At 39.3% G+C, this 14,123-nt stretch overlaps 1 protein-coding gene across 3 annotated transcripts in view; it reads left to right on the forward strand.

Moving 5' to 3' along the window:
* FAM13A (family with sequence similarity 13 member A) overlaps nucleotides 1-14,123 on the forward strand; it is a 331,953-nt gene that overhangs the window by 186,315 nt on the left and 131,515 nt on the right. For all 3 annotated transcript variants that reach the window (XM_067736973.1, XM_067736972.1, XM_067736974.1), the window contains exon 7: nucleotides 11,419-11,582. In XM_067736973.1, coding sequence (XP_067593074.1) covers nucleotides 11,419-11,582 — 164 coding nt within the window. The remainder of the gene's footprint in view (nucleotides 1-11,418; nucleotides 11,583-14,123) is intronic.

The raw sequence follows: 14,123 nt of genomic DNA on the forward strand, positions 1-14,123 counted from the left end.
GAGAGTTTTTGTCATGAATATATGTTGAATTTTTGACAAATGCTTTTTCTTTATTGAGAATATTATATGAATTTTGTCCTTCATTTTGTTAATATAGTGTATCACATTGATTGATTTGCTGATGTTGAACCATCACTGCATCCATGGAATAAATCCCATTTGATCATGGTGTATGAGCCCTTTAATGTATTGTTGAATTTAATGTATTGTTGCTAATACTTTGTTGAGAATTTTTACATGTATGTTCATTAAGGATATTGGCCTGTAATTTTCTTTTCTTGTAGTGTTCTTGTGTGATTTTGGTATCAGGGTTTGCTGTCCTTGTAAAATGAACTTGGAAGTGTTGGCTCCTCTTTTATTCTTTGTAAGAGTTTGAGAAGGTTTGGTATTAATTCTTTAAATGTTTAGTAGAATTCACCGGTGAAACCATCTGGTCCTGGACTTTTGTTTGAATCAGTAATCAAAATCCTCTGGACAATCTCTTTACTAGTAACTGGTCTCTTCAGACTTTCTGTTTCTTCGTGATTCAATCTTGGTAGATTGTATGTTTCTAGGAATTTACCTATTTCTTCTAGGTTATCCAATTTGTTGGCATATAATTTTTCCTAGTAGTCTCTTATGACCATTTGTATTTCTGTGGGATCGGTTGTAACATCTCCCCTTTCACTTCTGTTTATTTGAATCTTCTCTCTTTTTTTCTTTGTGAGTCTAGCTAAAAGTTTGTCTATTTTGTTTATCTTTTCCAAAATCTACCTCTTAGTTTCATTGATCTTTTCAGTTATCTTTTTAGTCTGGTTTAATTCTACCCTGATCATTCTTATTTCCTTCCATCTGCTAACTTTGGGCTTGATGTCTCACTTTAAATGTGTGATTACCATCCTCAAGTGGTCCTCATTTCGCTGGCAGTCCTACTCCTCTCCCCAGTTTTTTCACTCTTCCCTCTCTTTTAAACTCTGTTTCATACCATTTCCTTGGTCCTTAACCTCCAACGTCCCCCTTTGCAACATTCATGACCTGATTTTCATTTGACTAAGAACATCCGGAGAGACTTTCCACCTGTCCTCACATTCATCCAGTATCTGCCCCTGCACCGTGTTCTCTCCTTCTTTCCAGTCGCAGGAGATGTGCTGTGTTTGCTCCTCTCCCAGAGAAGCCTTCCACTGTGGACAAGATCCCATACCCTCTGACCCCCTCAAGAACTTTGCTCCCTGAATTCTCTACCCCTTCCTTCTCTCCTGGGTCATCAGGGTTTTTTTTGTCTGTCCACTGAATCAGTCCCATTAGCATAGAAATATACTATATTTCCCATCTTACCAGAAAAAAACAAAACAAAACAACCTCTCCCTTGACTCCAACACCCCGCCTCTACACCACAGTTAACCTTCACCCATTTCCTTTGCTATTCCTTACAACAGAACTCCTCAATGAATTATATAAGCTTGCTGTTTCACTTCTTCTCTATTCTCTTTGGGACCACTCTAATCCATCCTACTACAGAGTGAAACAGTTTTTGTCAAATGATACCACTTTGCCACAATCAGTGGTCAGGTCTTAATTTTCATCTTATTCACCCTGTTGGCAGCATTTGACACACTGGGTCACTCCTTCCTTTTTTAAAAAGCTTTATTGAGATATAATTTGCATACCATAAAATTCACTCCTTTAAAATTACAATTCAATGATTCTTAGTATATTCACATAGTTGTGCAACCATCATCACTATCTAATTCCCAAACATTTCATCACCCCAGAAAGAAACCCCACACTCGTTTGCAGTCACTTCCCATCACTCAGTCCCTGGTAGCCAATGACTTACTTTTTGTCTTTGTAGATGTATGTGTTCTGGACATTTTATATAAATGGAATAATACAGTATGTTTCTGTTGTGTCTGCCTTCTTTCACGCAGTGTAATGTTTTCAAGATTCAGCTCTGTTGAATCAGTGCTTCATCCCTTTTTATTACTGAATAACATTCCATTGTATGAATATACACATTTTACTTATCCTTTCAACGGTTGATGGACATTTGAGTTATTTCCAGTCTTTGGCTATAATGAATAATGCTGCTATGAACACTCATGTACAAGTCTTTATGTGGACATATGTTTTGGAATTGCTGGGTTATATGGTAACTGTATTTATTCCTTCCTTGTTGAAACCCTTTCCCCTTGCCTTTCAGTACACTCTCTTGGTTTTTCCCTCTACCTAACTGTCCACTCCTCAGTCACTTAGAGAGGCTGAGTCTTGCCTCTCTAACCTTGAGTGCTCTGGGGATTAGTTCTTAATCCTCTTCCCTTCTCTATCTAGATTCACTCCCTAGGTGATCTCTTCCAATTACGTGGTTTTTAAATACCATCTACATATAGATGACTTGCAAATTGGTATTTTCAGTTCATGCCTCTCAACTCCAACTCCTATATTCAACTGTCTACATGACATCTCCACTTGTCTGTCTTATGTGCATCTCAAATTTAGCATGTCCAGAGCAATAAACTCCTGATTTGCTCGCCAAAATCTGTACCTCCTGCTGTCTTTTCCAACTCCATGATACAGTTCATTCTTTCAGTGCTCAGGCCAAAAACTTTGGAGTCATCCTTGACTCCTTCCTCCTGTCCAGTGCATCAGCAAATCCTGTTGACTCCACCTTCAAAATATATACAGAATCTGGTGTCATCTCATCGTTTCCCTGATCCAAGCCCACGAGCATCTCAGTTACTTCCAACTTCCTAGTTGGTCTCCTTTAATCACTCTGACCCTTCAACAGTCTTCTCGCTGTAGCAGTAAGGATCCTTTCAAAATGAAAGTCAGGCATGTTTCTTCTCTGTCTAACACCTTCTAAAAGTACCCCCCCACCCCACCCAGGGTAAAAGCCAACGTCCTTAAAATGCCTGTAGGTCTCCGTGATCTGGGCCCTCTTGCTACTTCAGTGACCTCACCTCCTGCCACTGTTCTCACTCATTTGTCTCCAGCCAGCCGCAGTGGCCTCCTTGCTGTTCCTCAGACTTGGAAATCGTGCTTCCTCCTCAGGACCTCTGCACTGCTCTCCAGCTGGAATGCTGCTCCCCAGACATCCTTCTGAGACACTCCTTTATTTCTTTAGGTTTGTGGTCAAGACTGCTAGTGGCCTCCCGGGATCTAGTCTCCTTCTCTTCCTTGGCCGCGTACACGGATGCACAGCTATAAGACCCCTTTCCCTAACTTCCCTGGCAGCTGTGTGTCACCATGTGACTAAATTTTGCCCAACAAAAGTAAGCAGTTGGATTTCCCTTTAAGAGTGAGGCGTACCCTTTCTTCACCCTCCCCCCATCCCACAGTGTTTGCAACACCAACCAAAGTTCCTGCCCTCGTGGAACTTACATCTGGTTGGGGGAAAAGACAACAAATAAATACACATAAGTAGATATACAGTGTGTTTGATGGTATTGGGTGCAATGGAAATAAATAAAGCAGGGTCAGGCAAATGGGGAGTGGGGCATAAGGGAGAATTTTGCTATTTATTCTGTAATGACAGAGAAGGCTTCACTGATAAGACAGCATTTGAGCAAAATCTTACATCAGTTTGGATTAGGTGTTCTTGCATATAAATAAACCTCAAACAACATTGGCTTAAACAAGATAGAAATATATTTCCTTCAAATGAACAAAACCTGTAAGTCAGGCCAGGACTGGTAATGAGGCTCTACGAGGTCACCACAGACCCAGGACGCTTCAGCTTACGGCTCCCCACGGCTGCAGTGCGGGCCTCCCAGCCTAGGTGTTGCCATCTGCTTTCCTTCCGGGCCACAGGAGGTGTGTTGCTGCCCTGCACTACCATTAATTGTTAGTTTGCCCTGGATTTTACAGTTTATTACTTTATTTCTCACCTTCACTTCGGTCAGGAGAAGGGGATTTTAATAGCCAAGTTTCCCACTCTCTGTACAACTCTGGACAAATCATGTCAGTTCTCTGGGCCCCTGGATTTCATTTCTGAGATGAAGGGATTGGAGTAGACCTCTCGTCAACTCTAAAACTGAGTGGTTCTAAAATAATCATTTAATTTCTGAATTTTCCACCTAATTTTTCTTGCATAACCATGACCAGCTGTGATCAAGCAATTCAGTTATTTAATGTTAAGTTTATTTTTTCATCTTAACTCTAATTTTTAAAAACCTCAAAGAGAAATTATTTACTTCACAAATTTTTAAACTCTGAATCAGCAGCACACATTATTCTAAGGATTTTTTAAAAATTCATCTGCCCAGGATGAAACTCAGATATATTCCCTGGGAATGGGAAGTGAGGTGATGGGATGAATTTTAGCAAGTGTACCACTTTTTTTAAATCTCCAAAGGATGTTCCAGTGTGCACCCCTGGGTAAGAAGCACTGCTTACGGCATTCCAGCTAGTGTCAGTAGTGTCCCTTTGGAACAAGCTTCCAGAGAACATCTTGTTTTAAGGCCCCATCACCCTGTGTAATCATGTCCTCTAAGTTAGCAAGAACTTTTGAGGCCAAAGGATCGCATTTGGGATTGGATGGCAAACATTCCCATTGATTGATCATTGGTTTTGATCATCAGAGATAAATGATCAAAATTTTCAAAGCAAATTTTTATGTTATTAATAGCATGAAAATCTGTAGAAATCTTCTATTTAATTTCTAAACTGCTCAGTTTACACAGTTACTTTTGGCCTGAATTGTTCTCTGTTGAAAGACCTGAAGTCAGGAACTTGAACAAGTGACTTTGTAACACAGCAGATGGGACCGTGTTGATGTTTCTAAGAGGACTCACCTTACTGCCATGTACAGATTTATCTATGAGCAGCTTCTGAAAGGTGAGACTTACTTGAGCCTAAGTCCCAGGACAGATGGCTCTACCATGGGGCCACTTAGTCCAAGTAAATGTATTGACAGGTTCCAGCCCCGATCTTGCGTTAATAATCCCTATGCTCTGTAAATTCAGATTCTTCCCATTTCTGTACCATAGCTATTTTTGAAAACTGACTTAGAGATTTTGAAACTGAATATAGACGAAACTTTTAGAATAAGAATAATGCTTACACAGTGGAATTAATGTGCTTCATGGCATCAGTATTTCTGCAAGCAAGGTAGAATCTATCAGTTAGTTTGTTCGGTTATTCATTTGTTCATTTATTCATTATAGGAACATGTAATGGTCCCCTACTATTTTGCTAGGTACAGCTCTAGGAGGCGGGGCTACAGCGGTTAACAAAACAGACAAAAACTTCTGCTCTGATGGCATTTAGCTTTTGCAGAGGAGTGAGGAGGTGAGAAGGAAAGAGTTGAGGAGAGTCAAATGCTAAGAGGTGTGTTACTTGCTTGAGCCACACTGTGAAACCATAATTAATCTGATCTATTATATTTCAAGATAAACTTTTTTTTAAATTGTGAAATTTTTGTCTTTTCACCTGTGAGTCATTTTTCTAACAAACTTAGTTAAAATGATTTTATGCTAAGTACAGATCCACTCTAAAATTTAGATCAAGATGAGATTTTAATTAGTTACAACTAATTTCCTAAAGCATGTTAATAACTTGCTCAAAAAAAAAAACAACCCACTGGGCCATTAATTAGCTAGCACTGTGGCTGGCACATAATAGATGGGCCAAGTTATTTATGAGGAGAATTGATTGCTCCCATTGAGTAAACAAGCCTCACTTTTGAAAAGCAAAATGTAAAGATTTTTGAGCAAAAACAAAGGCCTTTTTAAAATTTTTCTTATTTCAATTTTTTCTAATTTAGAGAGGTTTTTGTTTTTGTTTTTTCTCTAATTTTTTAAGCTAGAAATGCCTGTCTTCTTTAAAAAAAAAAAATCAGAGCTAAACATCTGTTTTCTGGTACTTAGTTATCTCACCATTTCTTTTTATGAAGATGTTGAGTTTAATGAGCATGAAGAAAAAGCAAGAGGCTTTGTCCTCTTCCATACAAATGACAAATGGAAGACAGAAAAGGTCAAGGATATTGAGGAGGTCTAGTGAACTTTATTTAGAAAGTCTAAATGTTAGAAATGAACTTTTCTGCTTTCATCCTGCTATCACAATTTTCCTTCATCATTGAGCCTTGAGTATAATTTTCTGCCCTGTTCTAATCTTCTCCCAAAGTATCTGATGATGAAAAGAACAGACTTAGTTTTTGTCATTTCAAAATGCAAGCACAGCACCTGGCCGGTGGTTAGGGTGACTCCTAAGACCAAAACATTAAAGTTTGTTTCGCTTAAACTTTTAAAAATTAAGTATTAACAATACTATTTCATAATAGTATGCTAAATTACTGTTATAAATTTTCCTGCAGTTGATTCACATGCACATCACTTTTCTAGGAAGAATCTTAAAGTAATGAGGAAACATTCACCTACACAAAGGAAAGGGAGCTACGAATTTCAGAGAGATTGGTCCCCGTCCAGTAAACTGAGTCCCTCCTGCTTCTGACTCACCTGCCATTCCTCTGTTTCAGTCCTGCAGGGCAGACAGCTCCCACCCAACACTTGCCCATGGGACAGAGGGCACTGTTGTGCCCTCGCAGTGACAGATTTATATGGATAAATATTAAGGCACACATTATTTTCTTTATGTCTTATTTTCTTATGTCTTTTATTTTTAGTCAGATCATTGTATCAGGGTAAATCAGTCTGGTATCATAAGCGTGTTTTTCAAGTGCTGGATTCTTTGTTCAGTTTTTAAAGATGAGACCTTGTTAAAACCTTTATAGCGTTGACTGTGGCAGAATTTGATTTTTGGCCTTTGAAATGTATTCATGTATGTTTTATTTTTGATTTGTTTTTAATTTTTTAAATTGAAGTACAGTTGATTTACAATGTTGTGTTAGTTTCAGGTGTACAGCAAAGTGATTCAGGTATAAACATATATATGTAATGTATATATATTCTTTTTCAGGTTCTTTTCCCTTATAGGTTATTACAAAATATTGAGTTCCCTGTTTCATACAGTAGGTCTTTTTTGGTTATCTGTTTTATATATAGTAGTGTGTGTATGTTAACCCCGAAGTCCTGATTTATCCCTACCTTTCCCCTTTGGTAACCATGAGTTTGTTTCACGTATATTTCAAGTATGGTGATGTTCCAAGCATTACTGGAGACATATACATCTCTCTATATATACATACACATATATATATGTGTGTGTGTGTATAACTATAACTGTACATTTATATTTGCTAACTGAGCTCATTCTATATTATATATCCTAAAATTATTTCACAGTCCTGTTAAAAACTTTGTAGCTATTTTAATGACTGAATATTCTTTCATCATATACATGTGCCATGACTACCTTATAGTAATTTAGCTATTTAGACTAGTTACATTTGGGGCCTATTATAAATAAACTACAATGAACACATTTCCCATATAGTTTCCTCATACTCAGTTTCTTCCCCCTAAAATTATATTGCTAGAATGCTTCAGTGGGTGCCAGAGAGATAAATTTAAAGAAAGTTTTAATTACTAATGGCCCCCCAAAAAGAAGAAAATGGGTTGCATTATGGGATATAATGTGACTTTTATCCAAAACTGCCTTTTCTTCTTGCAATTCTAACGTTTAACATACGACCAACTCTAGAGAGTAGTGGTAAGCACAGGTCCTGTGGCCTGGCTCCCTGGGGTGTAACTGTGTCTCTGCCACTTCCTCACTGGACAGACAGCTTGAACTATGCCTCAGTTTCCTCAGCTGTGAAATGCTAATAATCGTAGTCCCTGCCTCTTCAGGTTGTTGTAAGAATTAAATGGGTTAATTTATGTAAATCTCTTGGAATGGTGCTAGCACAGAGTAGATGCTCACTCACTGAATGTTTGTTCATAACAGTAACAGCAACGGCATCTAAGAGACTATTTCCTGATTTTACATTTTCAAAGACTATTCTTTTGTTTCTATTCCTCTGGCACCTCGAATACTGAAGTATCTCAAATTACTTCTTAGGCTCTTCCATACCTGCAAATACATGCACGGAATGTGCTTTAAGATTCCTGGGATTGCTAGTATTTGAGTTGTACACATAAATCACACAGCATGTGCATAGATCCTTATCTGAAAGAGCCAATGGCAGAATTCTTAGCAAAATGTTTTTCACAGATGGTTGGGGTGCTTTCATAGTTTTCACCTTCGAGTCCAAAAGTTATCATGAAGATCACTCAAATAAAAGAGCAAAGCGTGGTGTAAACTCCTGCATATCTGCAGTAGAAAGGGAAAGCTGCCTACCCCAGTCAGTGTCCCAAACCCTTGGCCGTCTTCCTACCGTAGCCACACGTTATGAGGCTGCAGATGGGTCTCTCTAAGGACATTCACCCCATTTGTTACAGTAAGGTTTTTATTTTTATTACAGTAAATTCTTACCCCACAGAGCTTGGCTGGACCACATGGAGTCACTAGCAACTCTTGTGTAGACAGGGCAGGCCTGCTGGGCCTTCTTGGCCCATTCCTGCTCAACTCAGAGCTGATGTGGGCCTGTTATATGTTTACATGCCAATGACAAATGAAAAGTGTACACAGAGAGAGGAGCTGCCTCCGTACAGATTTCTTCTCCCCATTCCCTTTAAAGCAAGGTTTCTCAGCGTCAGCTGTACTGACAGTTGGACCAGATGACTCTCTTTCATGGCAGGCTGTCCTGTGCATTATAGAATGTTTAGTCACATCTCCGGCCTCTACCCACCAGATTCTAATATCACATACCCTCACCCCTGTTCATGGCAACCGAAAATGTCTCTAGACAAAACTGGCTCTGGGTGAGAACCCCTGCTCTAAGGCCACAGTGTAATAACATGTCTCTTTGTACCCTTGGCTTTGGCCGACTGGTGTCATATTCCTCAGAGAGTTCAAGGGGCCTTGAACACCGTCTCCAAGTCCACCACTGAACTATATCCAATCCGAAATAGACACCTGGAAGCACAGAAATAAAACCACTCCTCTACCAGCATTACAATGCCAAGGCTTAAACTCTGTGTTCCTAAAAAGCTCAATCCCAGCTAAAGTAAAGAAAGTGATCTCTTCCTTTTTCTCAAAGTTAATACCTTTGTACTAAAATTAATTACATCAGTAAAACGGCAGGTTTTAAAATTTTATCACTCTATTAATTTTTCCTGTAGTCATCATCTCTATAGTGAAAATGTATAGTCTTCAAGGTACATCTTCAAGAAGATATCATTAATCACCTTGAAAAACTGTGCATTCCTTTTAAAAATGTGTATATATTCCACAGTTCTAGTCATCTTAGACTTACTGAGCCACTTGTTTTCTAACAATTTTGTGCTCATAAACTTCATGCAGTATTTTCGTGTTCTGTGCACGAGCTGAATTCTTTGCACTCCTTTGGTATAAATAATGAGTTTATATTTTAAAGTTAATGGTTAATGACAATCATGTCTGTTATTCCTCTAGAAATTAAATCATTGGGAAATACACTTAGATAAATGTAGCTGATGTAGTTGCTGGTATGTGAATTCTATTATGGTGTTATGGAGTCTATTTTAATATAAACTGGCAGGATGGAATAAGCTACATATTACCTTTTTTTTTACTTTAGAATATTTTTTTACGTAAATTGTTGAGTCAAATTTAGAACCCAAATTATCACTGAACCTAAAATGTCATGTCATTATCTTAACACCATGAAATACTGCCAAACAACTGTTCTTAGTTTTCTCTCAATATTAAAACAAATATGTGTGGATGTGAGTTTTTTTTAGCTAACTAATTGGAAATCGTACTGCTTTTTGAGTGGTTTTTATTGATTTTTCATGTCTGTTTTGATGAAAAATGACATGCCAGAGGAGTCCCTTTATGAAATATGTAATAGCAGATGCTTACACTTTTCATGTTGTGTTGCTGTTTATCTGAGTATTTCTTTTAGAAGTATTCTTGGCAGATATAGCTATGAGCTATAGTTATTTCATAATTTAAAAAAATGTTCCCTTTGATTTTCATGAGCTCATGAATGCTCTACAGAGAAATGCAACTGAACAATTAATTGGCATTCATCAGACTTGGGCAAATTTTACATAACAACAATATTAATAAAAGCTAGCTTTGATTTAGTGTTTATTTTGTGTTAAATGTAACTCTTTGCTAAATTAGTTTCATGTAATCCTCACAGTGGTACGAACTTATTAAATATTTATGTCCATAATTGTCTGTGTTACTCTTTTTAATTGTCCATTATCCTAGCCTCTTGGTCAGTCAGTGTCCTGGGAATATCTTGAAGAGTGTTTGTCTGACAATAAGTATTTATTAATGGGTTCAAAACTTTGCTAGACTTCCTGGTAAAAATGTTACAAATAATATAAAGAAGAAGAAGAGAAGGGCGAGGTAGGAAGAGCGATCTGGTTGAGGCCACGTGACCTAGAAACTTGCGATAACTAAGATTACGGTATCAGATGACATGCAGTCAAGTGTAGATTGTGTGGTGGTGAGTTACAGGAATTCAGAGCTGGGAAAGGTTATTTAGACCTAAGGGTAGTTAGTGAAGCTCTGTGGGCAGTGGATTCTTATCTCAACCTCAAAGGAGTTTAGGATTTGGTTGGGTTGGTGACTGGCCAGTGATCAACACATGACATTGTAGATGAAAGGACAAGCAAGAGAAAAGTCCTAGAGATGAGAAAAAGCTTCCAGTGTAATGAATACTTTTGATCCAAGGGTTTGAAACTTTCCTGAAATTCTGACATGATTTTTACACATTTTTAGGAAAAGAATATAGGTTGTTTTCTCATTTTTTCTGACCTAAAATAAGACAGCATGAAAATATTTCTGGGGTCAGGGAGACCTCAGATATGAAAAGTGAATATACCCAGTATTCATTTGGCACTTGGGCTGCCCATGATTCCAGAGATAGAAGAAAAGTAAAACAGTTGTGTTTTTCCTATTTATTTCCTTAATTCAAAATTTATTACACCATACGTTGCCCTACAACAGAGGATTACAGTAGAAACTTGCCAACTGGTGTGTATTTTGCTTGTTGGTAGTAAATATTTCCGGACACCTTTCTCACATTGGCATTCTCTATTTCAGTGGTTCTCAGCCGTTTTTATTTTTTTTTCTGCGTCTTTCTGACTATTTCTTCTCTCCTTCTAGGTTGCAGTCTGATATACTCTCATAATCTCTCATTACATAGAATAATTATTCTAAGGAGAGGTTAGGCCTGGGGAAGATTTGTATGAGAATCCAGGAGCGGGGTATGGGCCATAATGGTTTGAAAGTTCCCCTCAGCAATATTGGTATCTCCCCTTCACTGTGCCCTTTGCTAGATAAGAATTTTTAATATGTATTTTCAGTTTTCTACCTCGGTTGATATTTTTCTGGAGTGTGATTAGTGTGACATTAGATTATTCATAAATTCGAATAAATTATCTTCAATAACTTAATTGGAAAGACTTTTAAAAATGCTTCTCTTTTTTATTTTATTTTATTTTTTAGATCCCCAAATCTAGGAGTGAGGGATCTATTCAGGCCCACAGGGTACCGCAACCAGAGCTGTCTGATGGCGTTCCTCAGGTCAGCCTGCAGCGAAGTCAGAGAAGTTCCTGCTGGGATGACATGAATTCAGCAGAGGATGCTAATGCTGTCAAATTGCTCTCCAGGTTAGCATGTTTCCTTTGTTTACACATCATGGATTGCATCATCTGTGCTGATACACAGGCCCGCATGTGCAGGTATGTTTGCACGTATCTACCACCGGGGTCATCGGGATACAGATCAGTACAGCTATTTAAAACCTACTGTAACTTTTGAAAAATTTCTGACTAGTAATTCTTATCACAGAAGCATTCTTATCACACAAGCATTCCTAGTTGGTTATATTTTATTTTATGGATTAAAACAAATTATTTAGTCAGTCGGACTGTGCTAGGCTCACATTAAAAGTTGGAAGAGTTATTTTTTAGATGGCTTTTCATAGTATGTTCAGTGGTCAATATTATTTGCAATGAAAGTGGACGTCACAGGTGTTACTAGAACCAATTCTCACTCACAGATTTTGAATGTTGCCCTTTAACCTTTAGGTTGCACGTTAAACCTGAAAGCAAACTTCTCTGGTGTACTTGAGGAGAAAGGCATACAATTTTCTTAAAATAGGTAAAATGGGGTCTTGAACCTTATTTACTCCTCACATACAGAATTTTTCCTTTTAAAGGTTTTTCATCTTTTATTATAACTGACAGCCTATTTCTGTAATTTAAAAAATGTCATCACAAGTATAAGACAGAGAGCTCTAACGAATGGAAAGATTTTTAAGACATTATGTAAATAATGCAGTTAAAGAGCTTGCCACTTCGGATTGCCTTATAGAAAAGATGGAGTTCGAGCTGGATTTTTAAAATGAAGGTAATTTAAATACGAAGAAGAAGAAGGCAAGGCTCTTGTAGATGGGCCCAGTTAGGAGGCAAGAGTAGGTGCAGCGTATTTGGGACACACCAAACAGAAGTCCTGTGAGGAATCAGTGCGGAAAAGGCTGGGGAGGTGGGGTGAGGCCAAGCCACTGAGGACCTCGAATGCCAGCCTGCAGTTATGTCTTGTTCAGTCTTGCCCCTCACTGAACAGATGTTCAGCACTTGACCTCTGCTTCCAGGAGGTGCTTTAGGACAGAGGGTGCAGCAGTGAACAAAGCCGACTAGATCCTGGAGTTCATGGACCTTATGTTCTAGTGAGGGAGGCAATAGCAAGACACACAGGAAAAAAAAAAAAAAAAAGCCTGTGAAGACCGTTTCAGCTCATTAATAAATGGGGGAGTTAAGAAACAAGTAGGTTAACGGCGTAGATGGACCCAAAGACCATTTTAGTTCGCTTAGGCAGGGGAAGCCTGAATTGAGACAAGAAGGCGGGAGAGAAGAGAGCCTGCAAGGCAAGCGCACTTCTGTGCAGAAGAACTGAGGTCGGGAAGCTTCGCTTCCTGCTACAGGTAACGGGAAACCAGGGAGGGTTCCAGCTGGGTAGGGTTAGGTGGTGGGAGCCATGGCAAGTTGGCATGTTGGAAAAGGAATCTTCCATCAGCATGCAGGCTTGATTGCGAGAGGAGAGCTTGGAGGCTGGTGCAGTGTTGGTTCCTTCAACAGTTATTAATTTTCACTGAGATCTAGTTGTGTGGCATTTACTTGCTGGGCGCTGGGGATTTAGAGAATGAGAGGCATATGCCTTGCACTTGGGGAGGCAGAGGATAAGTGAGTAAAAATTCCATAATTATCATTAAATAGACATTCGCTACGTGCCTGTTACATACCAGGCACTGTGAAATGGGCTGGTGATAAAGTCATTCAAGTGCCTGTCTTAAGGCTCTTCGAAAACCGTCCGCAGGTTGCCGTGTGAGAGGTGGGGACCTGGAGTTCAGAAGTTTCAGAAAGAGGGTGATTTTTTGTTTGTTTGTTTTTTTGTGGTACGCGGGCCTCTCACTGTTGTGGCCCCTCCCGGTGCGGAGCACAGGCTCCGGATGCGCAGGCTCAGCAGCCATGGCTCACGGGCCCAGCCGCTCCGCAGCATGTGGGATCTTCCCGGACCGGGGCACGAACCCGTGTCCCCGGGTTCTCAACCACTGCGCCACCAGGGAAGCCCATGAGGGTGATTTTTGAACTGAGGCTAGTGGGATTCGTGGAGGTACTGGGCAGGGAAACCAAGAGAAGGGTGCTTCTGGAAGAAAAAAAGCGCATGTGCAAGGACACGTAGGGCAGTGAGGACAGCTTGGAGGAGAGCTGTGAGTGCGGCGGGGAGACAGGACATCTGGATTTTGGAACTGAGACTGGCAGAGGGGCTAAAGGTGGGGTAAGAGACGAAGATGAATAGGTCAGGGTGTGAGCAGCTGTACCCCATATTAAGGAGCTTGGATTTTTCTCTTAGAAGTGACAGAGGGTGATTACAGGAATATAAGCAGGAAAACGATAGAAACAGACTTACATTTTATAAATTCCTGTGTGTTTCTGAGACACAAATCAAGAAGTGAGATTATGGAGAGAAGGCACAGCTAACATTGCTCTGGCCTCCGTTTGTCCCTCTGGTTAGCATATCTCCAGTTAAAACAAATGCATATTAGTATTTTTTAATTTCTTCTGTACCTTCCAATTGTTTTTTTAAGTACGGTCTTAAAGAACTAACTTCTTCCCGCTGGGCAACCGTAAAGATTTAGATAGGACAAC

The sequence above is a fragment of the Pseudorca crassidens genome, chromosome 4 (genome assembly GCF_039906515.1).
Source record: "Pseudorca crassidens isolate mPseCra1 chromosome 4, mPseCra1.hap1, whole genome shotgun sequence".
Classification (NCBI taxonomy): Eukaryota; Metazoa; Chordata; class Mammalia; order Artiodactyla; family Delphinidae; genus Pseudorca; species Pseudorca crassidens.